The 25394-nt window shown below is 33.8% G+C and overlaps 1 protein-coding gene across 1 annotated transcript; it reads left to right on the top strand.

Annotated features, from left to right (window-relative positions):
* Positions 1–6634: 6634 nt before the first annotated feature.
* LOC134269330 (uncharacterized) lies at positions 6635–7728 on the top strand. The gene is made up of 2 exons (XM_062751524.1): positions 6635–7070; positions 7328–7728. Exons 1-2 carry the CDS (start codon positions 6635–6637, stop codon positions 7726–7728), a joined length of 837 nt encoding a protein of 278 aa, XP_062607508.1.
* Positions 7729–25394: the final 17666 nt, after the last annotated feature.

Raw genomic sequence — 25394 nt, 5'->3', positions numbered from 1 at the left:
AGGTTATCACAAGGACGATGGTATATTTATCCTACCAAGATCAGGAGTTTATGTCTTTGCGTGGACTGTGGCCGTTCAAACCCATGGATGGGCCTCTATGGAGATGGGCAAATTGCTGGATCTACCTTTGCTCATGGCGATGCTTATACTTGGGACGAAGGAGCTTGTCTTGTAGTTGTGGAAGGGAATGTTGGAGATCATGTCTATACTCGTATGCATGAATCCGCCGTTGGTTTGATTATAAGCAACGACAGAGCAAGAGCGTCTTTCTCGGGGTGGTGTCTTTTTTAATTTGTTTCTTGAATTTGTATTAAGTAATGGTTATAAGCCGAAAACTGTCCATTATGTCAGATATTAGACGACCCGAGGCGCGTTAGCGCCGAGGAGAGTCTAATATCTTACATAATGGTCAGTTTGAGGCTTATAACTTACTTAAAACATTTCACCACTATCGAACACTTCCATTGTTAACTTATTGGACAGCCACAGGTAAGGTCTCGTTCTGCTGGAATGACTACCTGGCAGTGTTCATCAAGTTAGGCCAAAGAAAACCAGTTTTGGTTTTTCTTCTATCTTTATTGATAGTAGGAATCATCGAGAGGTGTTTTATATCGATAAATATAACTTTGTATAGTCTTATTTATCCGCTTTGCGACATTTTTTTATACATACTACGCATGCATTAAAGTCAGTTTTACTAAAGTCTTTACAATTTATTCATTTTACAACGCAACGACCACGGAAGACGACGTAAATTTTTATTTTAAAAAAAAGACCTTCAAAATCGGGTGTTTTGACGATGTCATTTATCGATTACACCAAGATGCTTCCTCAGTTCAAGTTTTCTACCGTGCAATCCGGATATATATTCTTATGTTTCGGAATTTGCAATAAACAGTTTCCCGTGAACAGGTAATTTTTGTAAAGTAATAGGATTTGAAGGATTTTACTTCAACAACTGTTTCAACATTTTCTATGAAATTGGGAGATTATTTCTAATGTATTTTTTTTTTTTTTGAAATGCAACACTTTCTCTTTTGTGTGCAGGTTTTGAACTCGGAAGGATTTTACTAGAGCCACTCCTTAAAAGAACGATAGACACTCGCTCAAACAACGCGGGACTAGGTGGACAAATGGTCAAAAATCACCGAAAGGAATTACAGATTCCGTTGAAATTTCGTGAGCTAAATTTTGTGCTAAATGTTGAAAAAATGGATATTTCAATAAACAAAAAGACCAAGGTTGTGTGTAAGAAGTGAAAACGCATGCTTCTCGTTCATCTTTTGTGTCCATTGGATTCTATATATGTTCAATGGATCAATCATTGTGAAATGAATCTATTACTCCTAGACCAGTATATAGCAATGAACGGTGAATTTACGAAATTTGTGATCGGAGCCACGGATGCGTCTACAATAATGAATCTGAGACATTCAACTCACTGGATTATTTGTGCCATTTTCAATAGGATTTTTTGTGAAATATTGACATTTAACGCTAACGTTACTAATTTCCTACACTGTTCATATTAAATTGTTTGATTTGTCATTGCCTTTTATGTGCTGTTTACTTATTTGCCTCGCCCTTTGTTCTCATTTTAACGTTACCTGTACCTGTCCAATAAGTTGAATCTTATTGGACACCTACAGGTAACTTATTGGACGGGGTGCAGGACAATAACAAATTTATTGAACCAGGTTTAACAAAAGATGACGCCACAAAATTGTTTTAAAGTCATTTAAAGTATCTTAATATTCCATTAGTAGTATTTACGTATGCTCATAGTAAATATTTGAAAAGAGTAAAATTGTTCAAATCTTTTATTCTCTTTCTATACCAAGAGTGTAATGGATACAAGACTCAATAAATAATCCTACAAAAGAGAGGAATATTGCAAGAATTGCGTTTTAGAGATACATTGTTCAAAAGTTCCATCATAATATCATTTGCACATCTGGGATATAGAGATTCTTGTACATTATTTATGTGGCCGTAGCAACCATAACAAAAAGACCATGACTAGTGAAAAGACCTGAAAATATTCTGACTCCAAATAATACTGTTTGGTAGATTTTATACGAATATAAAGGTAGAAGGGAAAAGGGGCTGGAGAAGACCCCTTCCACTTCCAAAATGCATTTGACTTTTAGGTTAATCCGTCATTATCAGTTGAATCGTCCCAATACCATAAATATGAAAAAAAATATATTTGAGAATTCACAAATTTAAAGAACATTGAATATATTATGACAAAATTTGGATAGCATTGGTTGCATGATAGTAAAGTTGTCTAAAGACAGCACTGGTCTGCTACTGTAAAAAAGCACGTTGACGCCCTTGGACCATGCAAACGCTCTCCTGAGTCATCATAACTACGGTATTGTTATCAGCAAATTTGTTGCTCCACCCCCCAGGGTCATGATTTCAAAAATTTTTCTGAACTATCTGAAGATGTTCTCATATCAGTTTGATTAATCATGACTCTGCAGTTATTGAAAAGAATAGTTTGCTATTATAAAAAAATATTTGTCTATATTTTCCCCCTAAATTACCTCATGTAAAACTTTGATTTCATATTGTTTTCCAGCCTACTCAACGAGGTAATGATTTGCACCGACTTGAACCTGTACTTACTTGGTATAGCTTGTCAGCCAATTGGTGCAGTGTATAGCTGGTTAGCTCTAGGGTTACGAGTTGATCATAACGTCGCCAGTCGGAATCCAAATGCGAAACCTGGAGACCTGTCCATCGGTATAAACGAATTTATCTTGCAACCACTGTTATTTACTCTAATTAGGGCCCCTTGCTTGGCTTGCACATTTATTCATGTTCTAGATCTCGCTGGACACAAGAATGAAAGAGGCAAGTCATTTTTCACCTTTCGTGATAATTAAAAATTAAAGTTTGAATATCAATAAATTTATGCTTTATTAGTTATACAGGTAACCACGTCTCTACGAGTTAAACATCACACGTTTATTGTACTCCTACAAGTAAGAGCCTCGGTTAACGTCCCTACGCTCCTTATATACCTCGGACTCTTACATCTGAGGGCCATTTTCTAACGAGTTCGTTCCGCCTGAGATTTTGGGCGGAACGTATTATGCGTAAAATAAACTGTTAACAAGTAATTTTCATGTACCTACGTGTTTGCATGGGGTATGAAAGCCACAAGAAATAATAAAATCCATTTTATTCAGTGTGCATTACTGTTAATTAATAAAAATTGTCATTATTCCAATTTGTCACCAGAAGAACTTTCGATTTGACTTCACATTAATTTTGCAGATTGCTTGTCAGAAAACGAAATTTTCGTTGCATTACACTAGTTTCGTTTCGTCAGATTTTCTGAATTCCAATTCTGAATTTTAAACAGACGACTTGTTTCAATTTCTGCTTCGATTTAAAAAATAATGGATTTATTGCTAATACGAGAGGTTAACAGTGTTTTATGCATAAGTTTTATCATAAATATTGAGTATTTTATTATTTCGTACTATTCATTAATATACAAAGCCTTATTTCTTAATAAAATGATTTATTTCCACTTGGGGTTTCAGCGGCGAGAATTTTTACAATGGATGCTAGAGGTTACGCGGCGCCAAGTCAAAAGTATAGATCTCGCCGTGAACCTCTAGCATGCTGGAGTAACGTTTATTGTATCTAATCTTGGATCCATATGAGTGAAAATTATCGTTAGGGACGTAAAAAAAAAATCATGTTCTTCTGTAATACTAAAAAAAAAAAACAAAGATATACCAAAATATCGTATAGCGTGTATTTTTGGCGGGATGCTTAAAGAGATATCTCTCTCACTTAAATTGATATTTGTATAGCTTATAAAGATATCGCTTTAAGTAAAAGAGAATTCTCTTCAGTCTGAAGATCTCTCTAAGGTATAACGGTATCTCTATTAGTCAAGGATATATCTCTAGAAGCTAAAGAGATATCTCTCTGTGATAGAGAGATATCTCTTTTGTTGAAAAAAGAATTATGTCAAGAATAAATTGTAAAAGGGTTTTCCATAGTTTCTATAGAAACATGACATTTAACATGAAAACAAAGTACAACATAGAAAATGCTATTTGAAATTTTTAGAATTTTTCTTAGAGCTGTTTTTACTAGTGTTGACAATTCGGACGATTTTAGTAATCGGTTACTCGCTTTATCGTCCGATTGCGAGTACCCGGTTACTCGGATGATTTTAAAAAAAGGATCAATGTGTAGTATTCATCTTATTCTTTACTTATCGGTTCACATATATACAATATCAAAGTCAAAGCATTTTGATTTTATGTCAAGGATTATAAGACATTTGACACACGAAAAGAGAAATAAATACATCGTCAACCACCATCTTACACCATTTTATAATTGCTTTTGTTATGCTTTCCTTTTCAGGCCCCCGAAATCTTTAAATATTCCGAAATTTATAGTTAATTTGTGGAGTGTCAAATCACTGGTTTCGAAATAATATGGAAATAACAGTTTTAAAAGTCAAAAGTCAATTAAACAGTACACGTCAGGAGCAGAGAGGGACCTCTAAAACATTAGAAGTGGGATGAGGTGCAACAGAGAAATGAGTATCCCCTGCCCACCGGTCACACCAACCGAATGCCCCATGTAATGAGCATGAAACAACGGAAAAATCTCTCGGCAATTCCATGTATAAGTAATGGCATACAACGTCGGTTTTTAGCATTTTACTTAATGATAGGTTGTATTTTGGTTATAAGGTCATTGTATGAAATAAGAGACTTAAAAAATGACTTTAAACAAAACGAAAGCTTTTTCTTTAAATAATTCATAACAATATCTTTATATCACCAATTTATGTATAGGTATTTTTGCTATTTAGAGACCACTAAATAAATAGATGACCTTTTTCCTGTTCAATATTTCATTTGATTTGTTTAAGGTATGTCACTGGAGAAATTCATGAAATCAAGGAGTATACTTTGGATAAGTACTCATATAATACAAGTAGAGCTTTTCAAAAAAGCTTACCGTCTTTAGCAACAATTTTAAACAGTAAACTGCAGATCTACACTTAACAGGCCGTATAATTCTTTTGAATTTCTTGATTTTGTATTTCTAAATTAGATTTTCACGGGCATTAGCCCTACCACGGTTGTCGCTCGGTCATCTCCGTAAACTTTGACTGGCCGAGAGCTTTCGGCAAACCTCGGCTGTTCTTCAAACAAGAAAGGAGAAAAGAATAAGAACAAATTGTAAGGCCTGCAAGCTATAAAAATCAAATTTTATTTATAATGAAATTAAAGAGACCTTTTTATTTATTGCTATAAAAAATACCATGTTATTAAAAATTAATTACTGCTGATTTTGCTGTTCGTTTTGTCATTTTTTTAAGATTGGAAATCTTGCAAAATTGTTAAGTCGTACGAAAATTAGATCATCAGAAAGTTGTCTTCCTTGCCTTGAACAGCATTTCAACCAATGAAATAATTGAAAATTTTCTCATCATGCAATTTCTACCAATCACAAAAGAGAGGAAGTGCATAGTCCGAAGACTGTAAAAAACTTCAACTATACTATACCGTCTTCCAAGGAAGACGGTAATAACCGACCGCCTCCTGGCGGCCGGTAAAAATGTTAATAAGGATGGATATTTAGACATTCTTGCTAATTCTGAAATTCTTCAAGCATATCTCCTTGCATATGGCGATATTCTTATTTTACAAGATAATGTCCTTCGAGCTCGTGCCACAGAGCAAATGACATAGAGCAATGGAAATCAAACCAAGAAATTTATTTGCATTGTCTTGAATTGCCTTCACAAAGCCCCGATGTAGATTCCATACAAAAAAATATGGAGAGACTTGAGACGTAAAAATTAAACACAAAAATCTAATTTTAAGTTAAAACGACCTGATTATGCGAAAATTACAACTTTAATTCATTTATTATATCAATAATTTTAAAAAAATCTTGTAAAATTAAATTAATTGATAATAATACTATTGAGTAATATAGAAGAAAGTCTTTAATCAAATATGACGTCCCATCTTTGACATGACGTAGCAAAAGTGATCCAGAAGACTATATTCACTTTTTTAATCAATACGAAATGTTTATTAAATTAATATGAAATGATTAAAATTAAAAGAAATTAATATATTAATTACAATGAATATAGAATGTGAAATTATCTAGATACTAGAAGCACTGGGCCTGCACGGTTACAAGGATCGCTAAAACTATAAGTGTATTTGAGATTTACATCAAAAGTGCAAGGGCATAAACTATTTTGTTTGAGTTGAAATATGGAATATTTATTGTTCATATAGTGTATATTTTGAAAAGTGCTGGGAGCTGACCTCGGTCTGCATAAAATTATTGAAATTAATATCAGAATTTAAGCGAATTGGAAATTTAGATCTATTGTGTGCATTCAAGGCAAAGAATTCAGCACTTCTCTAAAACAATGGACTAGCTCCCAGCACTTTTAGAGAAGAGAAAAGAAACATTTTTAATGTTATCAATTCTAATCTTCAAGCCTTACACTATCCTCATTTTCTATAGAGTGAATTTATAGAAATCCTCTTATCTTATCAATCAACTCAAACCGAAGACAACACATGGAATTACGCAAGAAGGAGGTGAAAACGATAAAATGGATGTTACCACGTTTCTGTTTTTAATAACACTGACTGTTCATTTTTCTGCAAGTCATGTGACCAACCCTGAAAGCCAAGATTGGCAGACGACAATGGAAGCCCGCCTATCTTCTCTGGAGAGGAATCTACAACATTACATGAAAATCAATGATCATCTCCTGCAGGAAAATCAGGCTTTAAAGATACTGGTGGAGGACAACAACAGAAGAAATACTGAGTTGTCGATAAAGGTTGAAAATCTCGAAAGAACTATCAGTGGTATACAGAACAACCGGAAGAATGTCCAAATACGGCCCCAGACAGCAAATCACTCGAAAATTTTTAGTGGAAGCCAGAATTACCAACATGCACAAAGAGAGCTATCCAAAAATCGAACAAAGAACTATGGAATGGGTCAACAGTTTGCAACTAAAGAGTCAGGAAAAAGAATAGGTAGAATAATTGTTAACTGAATTTCGGAAAATTTTATTCAGTGATAGGATCAGTACAGTTTCTATTACAACTTGCATTTTTGTGTACGTATTTGTCTGTTTTCTAAACTTTATTCTTGTGTTTTTTGTTAAAAAAATAATCAGTTTATTTGATATATGTTCTGAATTTTTATCAGCTTACCAATTTTTTAACGTTCAAACTCAAAATTATATTTCATTTCATTGAATCAGTTTTAAGAACCCCTGATTCTACTACAGACAACGTAGCTTTCCATGCCTACATGTCAACAGATACAGCCTCTGGTCTTCATGAACATCACACTTTGATCTTTGACACAGTCATGGTCAACAAAGGTCAAGGTTATCACAAGGACGATGGTATATTTATTTTGCCTAGATCAGGAGTTTATGTTTTTGCATCGACCGTTGCAGTAAAGAACGGAGGCTTTGCCTCTGTGGAGATAGTCATCAATGGGCAAATTGCTGGATCTGTCTTTGCTCATGGCGATCCTACAAATTGGGACGAAGGAACTGGTCTCATTATTGTCGAAGGGAATGTTGGAGATCATGTCTATATTCGTATGCATGAAAACGGATGGGGTGTGGTAAACAGTAATGGCAGAGCACGAACGTCTTTCTCAGGATGGCGTCTCTTTTAATTTTCTAACGTTTTGGAATAAGGTAAATTAAAGTACGTGTATATAACTTGTTTGTTGTTTATGATAGTTCATTATATGCATTTGAATTTATTCTGTTCATAGTTATTCGTCTTTTGCAAAATTAGTTCTCTCTCAGCTATGTTAACATAGTTAAGGACCGCTTGAAAATGTGACCTTTGCACCGGTTTAATATGTATTACTTTTTTAATATTGTAACGAAGCAACTGAATACTTGTAGAAATGTAATATTGCTATAAATAATGGATATGACTCGGTTATTAACAGTTATATCGCACGTATCAACTGTTCGTCACGTGACTTGTTTAAAAATAGAATTGTTTATCTGAACGTAAGAATAAGGAATAGTGCTACACATTAAAAGAGGTTTACTTCTTCTACCCAAAAAGTGCTGGGAGCTAGTCAGTGCTGTTTACGAAGTACTTAAAATGTTGCCGAAAATGCTTATAATAGCTAAAAATATCCACTTCGCTTAAATTCAGTTATAAATAAATTAATATTATGCAGACCAGGATAGGCTCCCAGCACTTTTTAAAATATACACTATATAAGCAATAAATATTCAAAATTTCAGCTCAAACTAAATTGTCTATGCCCTTGCACTTTTGATGTTATACGAATACGCTCACCATTTTAGCGATATTCTCTGCATTCCTTATCCCTGTACAGCTTCAATGCTACTAGATTAATTTATATTCTATACACATTGTATTTAATTTTTTTTTCTTTTAGTTTTAATGACTAGGTTTAAAAATTAGCAATGGTATGATATTTATTTAAGCATACTTGAATCTAGTCTTCTGGATCACTTGTGCTGCGTCATGTCAAGGCTAATGCCGTCATGTTTGACAAAAGGCTTTCCTCTATTACTCGACTGTATTGCTATCAAGTATTGCAATTTTACAAGATTTTATAAATAATCAATAAAATAAATAAAATCAAGTTGTCATTTATGCATGATTATGTCGTAAATTAATTTTTGTGGCTTGTTAATTTTCAATTATGTCACAGTTAAACTTCCAATTACGATGTACAAGGAATGTGAACTTTGACCTTCCTTAACATAGCTGTGCTCATATGAAACGTCACCAGACACTTATGGAGTGCTTTTTCCCCTCAACATTCAGGGATCATTGAGCAGCTTTTGGGTTTTTCAATTGCTACCACTGTGCTTTTTCCCCTCAACATTCAGGGGTCATTGAGCAGCAATTGGGTTTTTCCAATTACTAACACTGTGTTTCAAAGTACTCACACGAAACATCTAAATTTCACTCCAAAATAAAGAGCATTTGGGTAAGTAACAGGTACTCCCCCTTAAAAAAAATATGATAGCGAGCACAGCGAGGCGGCACAAAGCTCGACGATCCTAACTGCCAAGTTAAGAACTAAATTTGAATCACTTCACTGGTATATTTTTACGTCTTTATATGATTGAAATTTATTATGAATGATATATAAATAAAGCAATCAATCAGTCAATATACTTTTCTCTTCACCCATCATTTTATCTTTACTTTCTGCAATAAGTCGTCTCCTCTCACTCGATCTTTCTATTTCATCTTCATTTTCCTTCTTGAGCTTTTTACTAAAATGTGTGTATCTGGCCTTTATTAAAGAAATAAGGCATCATTTTTCAATATCTATCGGAATATAATTACGGGTTGATCACGAGATTAAATTCCATAAAGCCCGTATGATGAATTTTATCTCGTACCAACCCGTATTTACAGTCCGATAGATGTTTAAAAATGATACCTTACTACTTATATTTACATTTTTGACTTATTCATACTTTACATTTGCCTGATTGTGAGTTTTAACGTGTGAAATGCATTTAAAATTATCAACTCTAAAGCCATGTAAATAATCCATGAAACGCGCGTCGACCCTTTATGACGTCACTGAGAAATTACGTCGAACGTTTCTCCAAACGCACATCTATGACCTCTTGACCCCGTACCGGTATTTATACAGTTATAGATACGCATTACTTTCAGTAGTGTTATATAAAGGAAACCGTTTGCAAATGTAAATATTCAATATTAAGTAACTTTTCAAATAGCATGTTGGTGCAATTCTTTTAAATTGTATTATTAAAGACGATGAAGACAAATATAACTTCTTAAAAAAAAATATTTTTGATTTGGCGATTGTGGCCACGACCTACATAATACAATATATATTTTATTAATCGTCTATAACTTAACTCCTTATTAACATAACTCCTTATAAACCTTATCCTTATAAACCATATTCTTATAAACCTTATATCCTTATCCTTATAAACTTTATATCCTTATCCTTATAAACATTGTATCCTTATCCTATAAAATCCTGAAGATTTGAATACTGACAACATTCAAGCTGGTATACTGGGTTAGCAGATACTCAGCAGAAGTTGTGAAAAAATAATTGTATCATGGAAGGCGTCTCGAAAAACCGCAGTGACTCTTCTTCACATCTCTTTACATGCAGGTCGTGACGAATGGAATTTCTATCACAAGTGTAACTGTCCAAACCAATGTCTCTCACATTTCACATTTCGACCTCCCGATCACGGAGCTAGCGCTCTACTGACTGAGCTACCGTGAACGGTCACAATCGTTTGGAGATAACTGAAGAACAGTGACGGCAGAAATGTCGTCATAACCAGGACGAAGTCCGACTGACCTCGTTTTGAATATTTCCACTCCGTCGACTGTGAGTGCGGAACGTACAGCCTCTCAGTAAGCTTCTGTATTAAACAAAAAACAAATAAAGTCCATCTCGATCAGTAACAAATACTCCCGTACTTGTTGAGTACTCAAGATGATAGCCTTGTGCGTCGTGAGCTGTATCATAAACAACTGGGTTCCTGGACGAGGAACCAGTAATATGAGCAAGAAAAGCTGGAAAAGTCGATTTAGACACTGTAAAGAAAAACATTTTTAAAAATAATGAATGATTTTTTTAAAAAGGAAAACATTACTAACTGCGTATCTCCTGAATACGGTGCCCTACAGAAAATATTTCTAAAATATTGGTCGTAAGAATAAGATCTTTTATTTTTTTTTCTGTTCTTTCCTTCAGTTTTTGCTATTACTTCAAGATGCAATCAATTAGGATATTGATGGATCTGTCTTCCTTTTAATAGAATTCAAAGATCGACTTCAAATTACGAAAATGTATCTCTCATAAATATTTCTTTTGATTTTGTGTGTACAGTTGCCAAAAAAAAATTATAAGAAACAAGAAGAAGATGTTAAGGAAACTACACACTGTATTGCCATTTAATTATTGAAAAATACATTTCAATTAAAAATCAGAAAGAAAAACATTGTCATCTATATGCTTGAAAATTTCAGTACTCAAAATGCGTTTCCAAATTTTTCTTGTTAGTATGTTTGAATTTGGAATTCAGAAATGAGATTGCTATATAATATGTAATTTATCTGATTGTGCTTTTATGTCAAGAGAGTCCAATAGAGCAGTGTATTGGATGCTTTCATCTTCGAAAAAATTAACTATAATTGTCATATCCAAAGGAAATTCATAAAAATATAACACATTGAACTCAAAGGTTTTTGCCTTATACGAAATTATAAAGGTGAATTGATAAGAGAAAGCCAATAATACATTTTTTGCCAAAAAGTATAGATTATACCGTTTGTGTCATCAATCACCAGCCATCCTGCAAACATGCACGTGGTCATCATCTCATTGGCTCTAACTTATAAAGATTCACCAGAGTGCATCCAGGCAAACGTCATGTAACTACTGCTGTCGTACTTCCTGCTGCTAGAGTCTAACCAAACGCATGGCTGTGAAATGCCGTTACTGAATAAAAATTTGCAACGGGATTCGTTATTTCCGTGGATAAGTCCTGACATCATAAACATGTAAAGACCAGAACGAGGCGCCACAAACTTTCCTGTAGACGTGGAGTAAGCATCATCTGTGTCTAGGGTTTCGTTGTTAAAGAAAATGGGGGAACCGATCTCATAATGCAAAAGTGAGGCATAAAATGCTGTGCTATCTTAAAGGAACAGTAAACAGTTAAATGAAATCCATGATACGAAAAAAAAAACATTATAAGACGGAAACAAAAAAAAGGACAATGAAGAATCTGTAGTGTTCTATCCAGTTTACTGTGAAATTTTGGCATATCCATTTTCTTATCTTTGTAACGATATACATAGGAGCTATTAAATCAAAAATTAGAGATTGTGAAGTACATTATATGTTTGTAGACTATAAGTACTAATGATAAACTTCATTAGATTGAATACTTTTCGTTATATCCATATCCTTATGTATTAACATGGACTAAAATTTTACGTTGTCGAATTATGTTTAAAAACAGGTAACTAAAAATGTTTTAGTATACTTAAGTTAATTAAAAACTATCCGATAGTAACATGTTGGTAAGCTGTTATTGACTATTGGTAGAGAGTTTTTACATTGTTCTGTTTCAATTTGATGACTCAGACATGTATAGTACCAATGATTATCAGTGATTAATATTGATTACATCTAAATTTCTAAAAAAAAAAAGTTAGATTCCCTGACATTTACAAACATTTCTTTACTATACATTGCAGATCTACACTACCGTTGTAAGTTCCACAAACCGGTATGAACAGTGCATTTTATTAAGTTTATGAACTTCCCACTTGCATTTGAAATGATAAAGTTGTAAGAACTTACAGCGTGTATTTCAATATACCTATGGGCATCATTTGTATATAGCATAATTTCAGTATATATCTATAAATGTATTTTCTTGTTCTCAAAGTAATAGTACCTTTAAAAATTGATTTCAAAACTATTTGTTACTAATGGTAAAAATGAAAACAGAATTACACTGAATGAAGACATTCCTCGTGTTTTTGTCAGGAATTTCCGTAATTTATATAACGCTTCTTAATACAGAATTATCAAGCATTCATACCATTTTTATTAGCTCACCTTTTCTGATCACATTTTGTCCGTCGTCCGTCCGTCCGTCTGTCTGTCTGTCTAGCTGTCCGTCCGTCCGTCCGTCTGTAAACTTTTCACATTTTCGACTTCTTCTCAAGAACGAATGGGTCAATTTTAACCAAACTTAGTACAAAGCATCTTTGGTTGAGGGGGAGTTTAAATTGTTAAAATGAAGTGGCAAGTCCCTTTACAAGGGGAGATAATCAAGAAAAGACAAAAATAGGGTGGAGTCACTAAAAAATCTTCTTCTCAAGAACCACTGGGCCAGGAAAGCTGAAACTTATGTGGAAGCATCCTGGGGTAGTGTAAATATAAAATTGTAAAAATTATGACCCTCGGGGGTAGGGCGGGGCCACAATAGGGGATCCAAGTTTAACATAGAAATATATAGAACAAATCTTTAAAAGTCTTCTTCGCAAGAACCACTGGGCCAGGAAATCTGAAAATTATGTGGAGGCATCCTTGGTTAGTGTAGATATTAAATTGTTAAAATCATGACCCCCGGGGGTAGGGCGGGGCCACAATAGGGAATCCACGTTTAACATAGAAGTATATAGAACAAGTCTTTAAAAACCTTCTTTTTAAGAACCACTGGGCCAGGAAAGCTGAAACTTATGTGGTAGCATCCTGGGGTAGTGTAAATATTAAATTGTTTAAAGCATGACACCCGGGGGTAGGGCGGGGCCACAATAGGGAATCCAAGTTTAACATAGAAATATATAGAACAAATCTTTAAAAATCTTCTTCTCAAGAACCATTGGGCCAGGAAAGCTGAAACTTATGTGGAAGCATCCTTGGTTAGTGTAGATATCGAATTCTTAAAATCATGAAAAGGAAAGTGGTAGTGGAGCATGATAGGTATAGCAAGAGGGGGAATCTGATAAGAACTGCATTACCCAAGTTACTCAGGTGAGCAATATGGCCCATGGGCCTCTTGTTGATCATCCAGCCAGAAACCATCGTATGCATTGCTTCTGCACGTCCACTATTTATTTTGATCCAGGCTTTGTCGCCCACTGTAAGGTTGAGGACAGCAAATGAAGTAGTTGTGCCGTAGTATGTTTTGAGGCTTGGTCAGACTTTGATATTCCCATTCGCAATCTGTTCACTAAAAGAACACATTCTGTCAACTCTCCGTAAGTTTCTATTCTCCAAGAAAACATATAAAAATCTGTTGTTGGTACAGTGAATTTTCCGGAGCGTTTGACGTATCCGAATCCAATATTTGTGATCGGATGATCAAAAAAAAAAAACCCTGGGACGAAAGTGGCTAGAAGTAACAGCATGAAAGGCAACGTTGTCAGGCATTGCTGCAAAAAAGTATATGATTGTTTTTATTCAAACATCTACTGTATACCGGAAAATTTTCGCTCCCGTTTTATTTTCGCCCATTTCTCCCTTGTCTCAAGAGGGGGAATTTAAAACGGGGCGAATTAAAAGTTCACAGCATTAATGCTAAAACAGAATTGTGACCGGGCGAATTTAAAACGGGGCAAAATTGTTAGCCTTGTATACAGTGTATTTTTTTTTCAAAACGAAATATTTAATTGTAATCTTTTTTTTAAATAAGGATGAATATGTAGCTGTAATCAATACTACAATGAATCTGAGTCTATGTCCTATAGTGAAATCATTTAACCCCTTCCATGGCAAAGATTTTAAGCATTTCTAGAGAAAATAATATTAAGATTGCAATGCATTTTTAATAGTATTTCTTTTTCTATTTCTTTTTTTTTCAATAAGTATTACAAGCGAATATCATGGAGAGTTTCATTGTCGACGCCTTTAACTTATCATTTTACAATTGATATTGGCATACCTTCGTTATCTTGATTTCTTCGTGTACCCTGAAACATTTCCCGTTTCTTTAATCTTCACTACATTTCAATATCCAACATTGCTTAATAAGACAATGGCATTACAAATGGCATGGTTATATCCAAGGAAGTCCCTGTGCACGTTTACCTTTAGGTCCTTTATAAGATCGACAAATAAAAGAATAAATTTGTCTTTCTCTATTTTAGATTTTTAAAGGTATCTGCTTTTGCTAGTTTAGAGTTTAAAAAAATGTGTGTGATGGCTTTTATGATAGCCCACCACAAACTTAAAATTTTTTAAAATGAAAGCACTTTCGAGATAAAATCAAATCAACGCAGGTACGATAAGGCTTCCCAGAGAAAATTGTTGTGTATTCTGTGCATGAACTTCTCTGAACTACAAATGTATGACGTCATAATGAAAAATGACGTCAAGTCACTGCATACTTCAGCTGTAATGATGAGGAAAGTATCATAAACTTTACACCTTATTTCAATCTGCATATAAAGTTGCAGAATGCTAATTTGAAATAAACATATTTTTATCATTTTTTCAAAGTCTAATATATCCGAATAATTTAGATAACTTTGCTTTATCACTCTTGTTTAAGAGTTAGCTTGTTCAAACTCCATACGAAAATATACGTTTGACATTTACCCTTTTTTATACCCGTGGACAGAGGCAGAATTCATAATATGTGTATAAAAGAGCCTGGCGCAGGTTGTTAATGAGTATTTATTTAATATCTTTTATGGAAATATGTAAGAGGAGTTTCCCGTCTAACTGAATCCTGCTTGGGAAAAAATGTATGATGGCTTTGTTTGAAAACAGATGACGATATTCAGCGGAAAATCCCCTCAGATTTGTCGGTAAGTTGAAGTTAATATGAAATAAATTGTTCCAAAGAAATAGTATAACTTTTCCTAAGCACATTTCGGTTTCACAAGGATGCAACGAGTTTATATTTATGTGACAAAAAATTAAAAATAATTTTGTCAATAACCTGCGCCGAAGCGATTTATGTGAAAGATTTCAAAAAAGAAGAAATGACCGTCACGTGATCAACAAGGTCATGTGACTTCGTAACAAATATGTTTATATATAGCCTAGAGGATTCTCTGTATGAATTTGGCGTACTGAAGTACAAAACTTAAAAATAAAACTCAAAATCAGCTTTGCAATGCAGTGTTACGTTTTAAATGCATTTTAAGCTCCAGAAAGTACTGCGTAAAATTGTGTTAGTTATATTAAATTCACATTCTGTGAAAAAAATAGTTTTAAGTGCAGTTTAAACGTACAGACACGTGCCGTAAGTCGAGGAAAAAATGGAGTTACGGCGGTTATTTACGTTTTCTTACAGGATGGATTAAATAAACATTTAAGAAATAAACAACGTTATTCAGTGAACATGGCGTTATGAATATCAATTGCTCTGCTGGCATATTCCATGATGCGAGTTAGCATGGAAAATATGCCAGCAGAGCTATTGCTATTCACAATGCCATGTTCACTGAATAATTGTTGTTTATTACTTATATTTGCATTCTTTAATTTTTTTTCAAGAATATCAGAGGAAATCCTGACCTACATTAGGACGCAGCTTTTTGTCTTCAGTAAAGAAAACATACGGCTTTAAAATCAGTACACCTGATCAATACTCCTTTTCTTTAATAAATCACAAATAATTTATGGTAAATTATTTCCCTCTCAAACACAGTTATCTGGACACAAGCAGCGCCGTCATCACATTCTCTTAATTTTTGTTTTGATGCAGTTGTGACGTCATCGATCAACGTAATTGAAACCCTCTGACAAAAATCAATAATTTAACACTATGATGAAAAATGGGAATGTTTTATAATGATTATTACTCCAAAATGCTTTTCTATGATTTTTTTTAGTTGTTCTATTTATTTTTAATAGCTGAAATCGTTCTTGAAATAGATATACTTGTAAATTTTCTCTTTCTGAATGTTATTAATAACCAAGTGTGAAGAGTTATCGTTCTTTGTACAAATATGCATGAAACTAAAAAATAAAAATATGCAGTTTTCTACAATTTTTTAAAAGTTTTATTATACAATTAAATACATTTATCAAAATTGAATTTTTAAGGATATAAATCAGCAATTTTAAATATTCTAATTTTCTTTTTTTTTTCGCAACGAATATTATTACAAACTTATTTTTATTCCGCTTACAAAACATTTCATATATATACTTCTCAACACTATACATAGGTGTAGTAGAACTTGTACTACACGAGTGTGATCGAGCAATTGGACTCATAGCAGAAGCAATTGCGTCAATAATCCTGTGAGCGCAGTTGATGACTACAGGTTCATAGTGGGAGAGAGCAGTTGAAATGCAAATATAATAAAATGACAATATTGTACCTGTATTTAGTATTTTATCCTTTCTTCCTTCACTATGATTACTTTCTTGTATGCCTTGGTAAAGATTTCTAGAGGTCTTGTATATGTATATATATATGCAAGATTCCAAAGTCCGATGGTGATGCGAAAGTCCGGTGATTTCGCCAAACCCCGATGTCTGAGCCAAATCCCGATGGTTTGCTGTCATGTGGGACGCCAAAGTCCGATGATCACGCCTAAATCCGAAAGTTCGTTTCTTATCAGACACGCTGCGCTAAAGTACGATGGTCTGACACAACAAAGTTCCATTGTGTGGAGAAACATACAAAGTTTATGATGTCACAATAATCCGACGCCAATCCTTGACGTTGTTGTCCTGCATTTAAAAGCCATCACTTCTGATTGATTGATTGTATACTGTTTAACGTCCCTCTCCAGAATATTTCACTGATATGGAGACGTCACCATTGCCGGTGAAGGGCTGCAAAAATGGGCCTATGCTCGGCAATCAGGGCCATTGAGCAGGGATGGATTTTTATCATGCCACACCTGCTGTGACACGGGGCCTCGGTTTATACGGTCTCATCCGAAGGACCGCCCCATTTAGTCGCCTTTTACGACAAGGAAGGGGGTACTGAGGACCTATTCTAACCCGGATCCCCACGGGAATCCATCACTTCTGAATTCGTCATCGTATACAGTTTTATTGATTTTTCGCTTATTGCTTGCACCTTACAGAGATATTAGGAATAGTCTTCTCACGCCATTCGATTAATTAGGGTTAGCCCTTGCATTGCACAATCGGAAAGATATTGGGTTAGTCCTCGCACATTAGTCGAGTGATAAGGGTTAGCCTTGCACCCACCAAATATATCTACGTTATTGTTTATATAATATACACCTTTCGATCCTTTAGGGTTACCCGGTAGTCTCGCACCTATTTGAGATATATGGGTTAGTTTTCACATTAGAATCATCTTTAGTGGCAGAATGGTTTTGGAAAAAAAAGGATATTATATATATATTCCTAGGTAAAACTTTGATCAGCATTATGGCCCCGCCCTATCCCGGGTTTGAATTTTGAACAAAATTGAATCTACACTACCAGAAGATTCTTCCACGTTTCATCTTTCCTGGCCAAGTGGTTCTGGAGAAGAAGATTTTTAAAAGAATTTCCTATATATTCCTATGTATACATTTGATCAGCGATTGTGGACCCTTCCTACCCCTGGGGGTCATAATTTGATCAAACTTGAATCTACACTACCTGAAAAACCGCTCAGTCGGTAGAGCGCTCGCTCTGTGATCGGGAGGTCGTGAGTTCGTATCTCGGCCGCGACTGACCTAGTCGTTAAAATTGGTAGCATCTGTTCCTTCGCCATGCGCTCGGCACTTTGAAGTGAAAATTGCGGGTCCTTCGGATGAGACCTTAAAAACCGAGGCCCCGTGTCAGCGGCAGGCGTTGGCACGATAAAGATCCCTCACTGCTCAATGGCCCTGAGTGCCGAGTAAAGATCAAAATTTGAAGCCCTTCACCGGCATACGGTGACGTCTCCATATGACTGAAAAATTCTCGAGAGGGACGTTAAACAATATACAATCAATCAATCAATCACTACCTGAAAATGCTTCCACATGAGTTTCATTTTTTCTGGCCCAAATGGTAGAAAATTTTAAAAAGATGCCATTATTTTTTCATTAATTCATTACTATCTCCCCTGGGAAGAGGTCTTGCCCCTTCATTTGAACAAATTTGAATCCCCTTCATCTAAGAATACTTTGTGGCAAGTTTGGTTGAAATTGGCCCAGTGGTTCTTCAGAAGAAGTTGAAAACGTGAAAAGTTAACGACAATGGACAAATTTTGATCAGAAAAGCTCACTTGAGCCAGTGGCTCAGGTGAGTTAAAACATGATTTGTTTGATGTACTCTGACCGACCTGTTAAAATGATCCCTACCCATTAATAGAAATTATTTTTTGTGCCACTTCGAAAATTTAAATTTCACCCCTTAAATTCCATAGATGTTTTTAAGATAAGGTATTATTTTTTTTAGGATGCTTGCAATTTATAAAAATTATATAAATTCTTTCTAGGAAGTAATGAAACTACAACAGGTTCTGAGTCTGTGGTTTTAAATATGATAGTTATCAATTTGTTCAATACTGTAAGGCAAAATAAAAACAAGTTGTCAACAACAAAACTACCCGTACCTACCTACCAACCTTGATAAAAGTGAGCAGGAGTACATCAAACAAATATATTTTTAAAAATGGCCAATATTTACGTAGTATATTAGTCATTTTGTTAAAAAATAATCCATACATGTATATATAATTATTAATTCTTATACATTTAATCTGTAAACAAGGGTATTTTACCCCATTTTAATAGCGAGGTGAAATGACTGTCTAGTTGAATTATTGGTCAATGTCTGAAACCTTAAAGGTGGGATGGGGGTAAAGCATCCCTGGACATCACAGACCTTTTTGTCATTTTTTGATATGCTATTATGTTTTGTCTTACAAAAAATAATTTTACATTTGTCCTAGGACTTCTTTTGTTGCAACAATTTCATACCTGTATTTGATTTGCATTGTTTTGGATGCTGATAATTCAAAGTCAGTTAAGTCTTAGGTGGATATCTTAGCAATTGCATCTTTTATCTGTTTCACTGGTTCTCTTGTTCGTCTGGTATAAAATAACTTTTTATTTATACAATTGTGTAATATCAATGAATAAATTGAACAGACAATGATTGATCGATTGTACAGGGTGTTTCACAATATATGTCACACATCTAAAGACAGATAGATAAATGACGACAAAAGCTACATATACATTTTGTACATCATTTTAATCAGCATATATTCAAAATTATTTTTTTGAATCAGAAGTACCCAATATTCTCTACTTCAGTTACTATGACAACAAATCTTTAATGTTATTCTCCAAGTATTTTTCCAACATTACATCCTAAATAACTTAAGAGACTAATGCTTAAAAAATTCTGACCACTGTTTTGTAAGTTTCACAGGATACTTGAGACTTTTCTTGTTTTATATCTAGCTTTTAAGAACCCTAAAAATACATCTCTATTTTTATTTTAAAGTTGCATTTAAATAAATGTGTCGTTACAGAACTACCGGTATGTGTTAGTTGGTGTCGCTTCTTTTGCTCTTCCTTTCAGTCAGTCTTGCAAACTTTAGGCAGATCTGAACGTCAATTGGCTTTAAATGCCAAAATCTTGTATACAGACACACTTAACTCAAAATTAAGATTTCTAAAAACACTTGATACACTTACCTTCATTGTTACAATCCAACTTTATCTGAGATCCAACTCAGATCTAACTTTACTGAGGTTTTTTCAAGGATTGATTTAAATTTTATGGTATTCTCATCGCTTCTTGATTTTTATTGCGGGTGGAAGGGCGGCAGGATTGAGCTGTTTTTCTTCTTTACATTATGATTTTTTTCAAACTCTCTAATTATTCTTATTATATGAAAACAAGACAGCAATTTCTGGTTTGGATATTTTTCATCATCATGCCCTGTACAATATTCAGGATATTTTCTTAAAGTAAAAGTTTACAACAAATTTTTGCTGCAAGTTGTACTCCATTTCGAGAATAGCTAAGAATATGAGGTCACTGATTATATCATCAGTTATATCAAGGTATATCGTAATTTTCCCAACACTTTGCAATATCATGATTTTAGATCAATATGCTTACCTATAGTGTTTTGGTATTTTTTGTATCATGCTCGATATTCAGAGTATAACCATTTAGATGTGTGACATATATTGTGAAACACCCTGTATATTATTTAGCGTCTATCTCAAGAATTTTTTGCTCATAAGGAAACACCGGTGGGGAGCTGCATATTTTGTCCGATACTTGGCACTTGGGGCCATTGAGCAGAGAGGGATCTTTTTTGTGCCAACACCTACTTCGACACAGGGCCATGGTTTATACTATATCATCTCAAGGACAGGTCTCCACATTCCATAGTGGGATTCAAACCCACGACGTAAGGAATAAAGGATCAACTCCTTACTTGGTGACTCTAGAGCAGACGCTCTAACCACTGCGCCATGCGGGCGAATTTACAGAAAAATGTACTGACAGAAAATGAAACCAAAATCCCAAAACCATGTTCTATTAGCAGGGAACATACTCTCCAAAGTGAGAAATATGGTCATACTCTCTAAAGTTAGAAATATGGTCATGTTATTGTCGTGATCTGAATTTTGATAAATGCAGAGAGATGGAAAAATATATGAACATCTTATCCTTGTGAAATAGATCTAAATTGCTAGAAACATTTTATTGCTCAAAAAATTAATCCAAAGACACCCGACAGGTAAAACTTTACTGAAAAAACATATATTAAAAAAATATTTACCCAAACAAAAGTGATGCAGTCACAATATGACTTTAGTACCCAACGGACATTCACAAAACTCCTCCTCAATAATCAGCTGATAATTACATTATCGTCTTTGGATTAAAAAAAAATCTGTTAACAAATTAAGGCAAAAGATAATCACGGAACAAATTCATTCGGTTGAGAATCAAACACTTCAATTTTCCCTAAAAATAAACAAGAAATGGATGACACTCTCTGATTTGTTTACCTGTACTTCGATGAAATTTTCCTGGTGGACGCTCGCACCCAAGTTTTTATGACATGAAATTCATCCATCGTAAGTTGGAAAACCCGCCCGCATTGTAAAACTATTTGATTCCCCCCCCCCCCCCCCCGAAAGCTATGTGTAAACCTGAAACATGCCGAACTCAATACACAACACTAGTGCGAGTTACCCGGAAATGATAATTATCGTAAAATCTCGCGAGTCACGTGACGAAACTTAAAGACTCTGGACCGAATTTTCTCAGCGTTTGAAATAATGAACTATCTATACTAAATTAGAATCTAGACAGCACTGAATTACTTGCCACATTCAGCTATAATATCATGAATATGTCGAAATTTAAAAATACTGTAATGTTCCCAATCGGATCACGCTCGCCCTTCTCCGTAACAGATAAAAAGAATTTGTGGTTACGGAAATGGCCAATTAGTTACGATTGTAATGTTCCGTGAATAAAAAGCTTACTTCCGGTAAAGGGAGAAGTCATTTCAAATGGAATTTAAATAAAAATAATGAAGAGAAATATCTCTTTGCAATAAGGAGATATCTCTTTTTGCTCGAGAGATATCTCTTTTAGACCCTTTTGAAAGATATCTCTTTCACTTTGAGAGATATCTCTATAACTTGGAAAGATATCTCTCAAAGTGAAAGAGATATCTCTCAAAGTGAAAGAGGTATCTCTCTAGGTAAAAGAGATATCTCTTTAATGTTAAGAAATATCTCTTCTTTAACGTGCAGAGATATCTCTTTTCACGAAAGAGATATCTCTCAGGGAGAAAGAGATATCTCTCAAGGAAAAAGAGATATCTCTCTAAGTATAAGATACATGTATACCTCTCTAACTTTAAAAGATATCTCTTAAAAATAAGAGATATCTCTTTAAGTTAAGAGATATCTCTCTAAAATGAGAGATATCTGTGTAATTTTAAGATAAAATTTATTTTCCGAATAAATAGCAAAACGGGCTTGCCATAAAAATAGTTTTTGAATTTCTTTCTGCAGGGAACAAAGAGCTGATTGCAGTTGATGTAAATAAGGACCAATGCCCGAATCCTAAAAATGACCTTATGATAACGTTTAAGAAATATGTGAAGGAGTCTGTAATATTTTTTTCATAATGACAGTGGCATTAATCAGTGTATATATATAATGATCAAAGCATGCAAAGATTGATAGAGTTCTTCTCACTATCCTACATAACTGAAAGTGTGTATTAAGAAGCATCGATGAGGATTTGCTTGTTTGAAAATCTACATTACTCTGCACCTTTAATATATTTATACATTTGATTGACTTTTCTGTGCGTTAAGATCATAGGTGCTATTTTAATAAAGACATTATTACTGAGTATTTTATTTGTTGACTGAAACTGAATTCGATATACGAAATTAATTTAATGCCTGTAAGACGAGATTTTTGTTAAAAAAGTAAAATGGGAATTGCTTTGGTTTTCTTTTTTGTTTAAACTGGACATGGATTGATCCTTGGTACATATATCTTTGTAAGATGCTAATTATATCATGTTCATGTCTTTAAGCATAGTCTCTTCAATAAAATCCTTTTCAGATAACCTTTATTATGTTTATAATCAATGGAATGAATAATTTCTCTAAATAAATAAAGTGCATTCCAGTAAGCCCGCAGTATGATAGGGGGAAGGATTGTTTTACTTGTTGTTTTAATTTTGGGAAATATTTGTTGGCATGGTAAAGAAGAATGTATGGTTTCAATTTTGTTGTGCCCTAAACAGTAATGTCATCAAAAAGTCTTAAAAATGGCTGAAATATTACTCACGTATATGACTGTGATAGATCAGGAAAAATATATAGCACAACGGATTACCATTCTGTAAATATGACGTAATTAATGTGACGCATTTCTCTATTTGTAACAAAAAGCATCTAATTAACCAATTTCAAGGGTAGTTTTCTTTCAAAAAATAGTGTCCACAGCTGTCGCCAACTTTCATTTTTTGATATGTTGTGAAAAAAAAAAACAACAAAATATCAAATATCTTAAAATTTTTATGGGCGATGCTTGTGGAGAACATTTTCTAAAAGAAAATTTCATTGAAAATTTGTGTCTTTTGCAACTTTTGAAGAAAATACGGGAAAATGCTAATGTTTATGAACTAACAATTAGCATTTAGAACATGTGAGAAAAATGATTTGTGTGCTCTTTTCTTCATGGAATGTCAATGAGTCACAAAGCATTAGTTTTCGTATTTTACACCATTTTCATTTTTGTTTTAAAAAATCGCAGGGCAAGATTTGTATGGAAACCATACCTTGTTCTTTTATGAATATGACTTTTTTTTTTACTTTTTAAAAAATAAATTACAAAATAGAAGACTGACAAAATTAGTAATTTAAAAGAATTAGGATCTACCGGATTGTAGCATTTGTTATTAATCAGAAAATATCAACGTTGACCGAGGTCAATTTTGATATTTTTCTGATAAATAGCAAACTATATTCATCACCAAAGGAGTTAATTATTGTTTTATGATATTGTCCCCTTTTAAATGAATTATTAAATTGAAAACTTCGTGGCGACACCCTCTTTATTTATAAAATCCTGTTGTTGAACAATAAATAAAGTCCAGATTGCATTTCGTAATTTTTTCCTCCCAAAGTAAAGTTGGATCCACTGAAATGCTTCGAAAATAATCTTACAAGTTTCAGTAACGCATAAAAGATAACAGATAAACAGCTGGCTCCAGCTGTTGCAACTATTCTTTACAACATTTTTGAGATATATGAGTGTAAAGTTACAATACACGCGAACCGACACTTCGTTGAATACGAATTCACATCCTATCGATATGTAGTTTTATGAAGTGTTTTCAGAATTTAAGATTATGAAGGGAGAATTAATAGACTATGCAATAAAACAAATTCCATGTGTTACAAAGGAAACATCCCTTCTATGCAGCACGTTGCCGACGTGCTTAACTGTAAATGAAACATTCACCCAGCTTTCAGTCAGTGATTTAAGCACCAAGATAAGTTCTGGAAAAGATGTTTAACATTACAAAATCTGTTTTATGAAATATTATTGATATTTACTAGAACTTAGTAAGAAAAGTAATTTAAAATGTCTTATAAAAGCTAATAAGATAATTGATGAATACATATCGCAAAAGCAAAAATGTAAGGTTATTTCATTCCATTTACTTAAAAAATAACTCTCTTAAAAATAATTTCAATGTGTTTATCTAATTTCATGACTATTCTAAAATTCCATTGCATCTCTCAACTGTTGTTGCCACCATCTGAAATGTAAACAGCATTCCTTGTCACGGAAAATGACTGCTTGGTTAAAGCTGTGTGTAGCCAAACGATAAAAAAAAATGTCATTTTTTTTTTACAATAATTAAATACCCGTATGCTGAGATAACAATGACTATTCAAGCTCAAAGACTATTAAATATTTCAAAATAGGAACAGAGCAAACAGAGACCCCTAAACAGCAGAGGTGGGACACTTGCCATGTTGGAGTGAGCACAGCTCCTGGTTAATTTAGGTGTATCTTTAGAATTTCATCAAAATCAAATGTATCTTTTTTGAGCTATATTTCCTATTTCCTTATGCAGTCTATGAGGATGGTGCAACTATCATTGCATCATGCACTAGCACAACCTTATTATCTAATCAGTTTTTATGATAAGACTTTTCTGCATCATCAAAGCTGCTTCTATTATGAATCAGCATTTCCCTGTAAGATTTAAATAATTATGTAGTGTTTATTGCATTTATGAAATCATTTGAAATGCTAGACACAACAGAACATCTCCGATTTTAATAAAAAAAAAATACTAAAATCATTGTGATGTTTTAT

Source organism: Saccostrea cucullata, unplaced genomic scaffold, assembly GCF_032062105.1.
Source record: "Saccostrea cucullata isolate Sc308-1 unplaced genomic scaffold, CSIRO_AGI_Scuc_v1 ctg770, whole genome shotgun sequence".
Classification (NCBI taxonomy): Eukaryota; Metazoa; Mollusca; class Bivalvia; order Ostreida; family Ostreidae; genus Saccostrea; species Saccostrea cuccullata.
This window is presented reverse-complemented; position numbering and strand designations above follow the sequence as displayed.

Coding starts and splice junctions, on each gene's coding strand:
- LOC134269330 (XM_062751524.1), top strand. CDS start 6,635: ATGGATGTTACCACGTTTCTGTTTTTAATAACACTGACTGTTCATTTT. Junction 7,071..7,327: donor AGAGTCAGGAAAAAGAATAG/GTAGAATAATTG, acceptor ATTCTACTACAG/ACAACGTAGCTTTCCATGCC.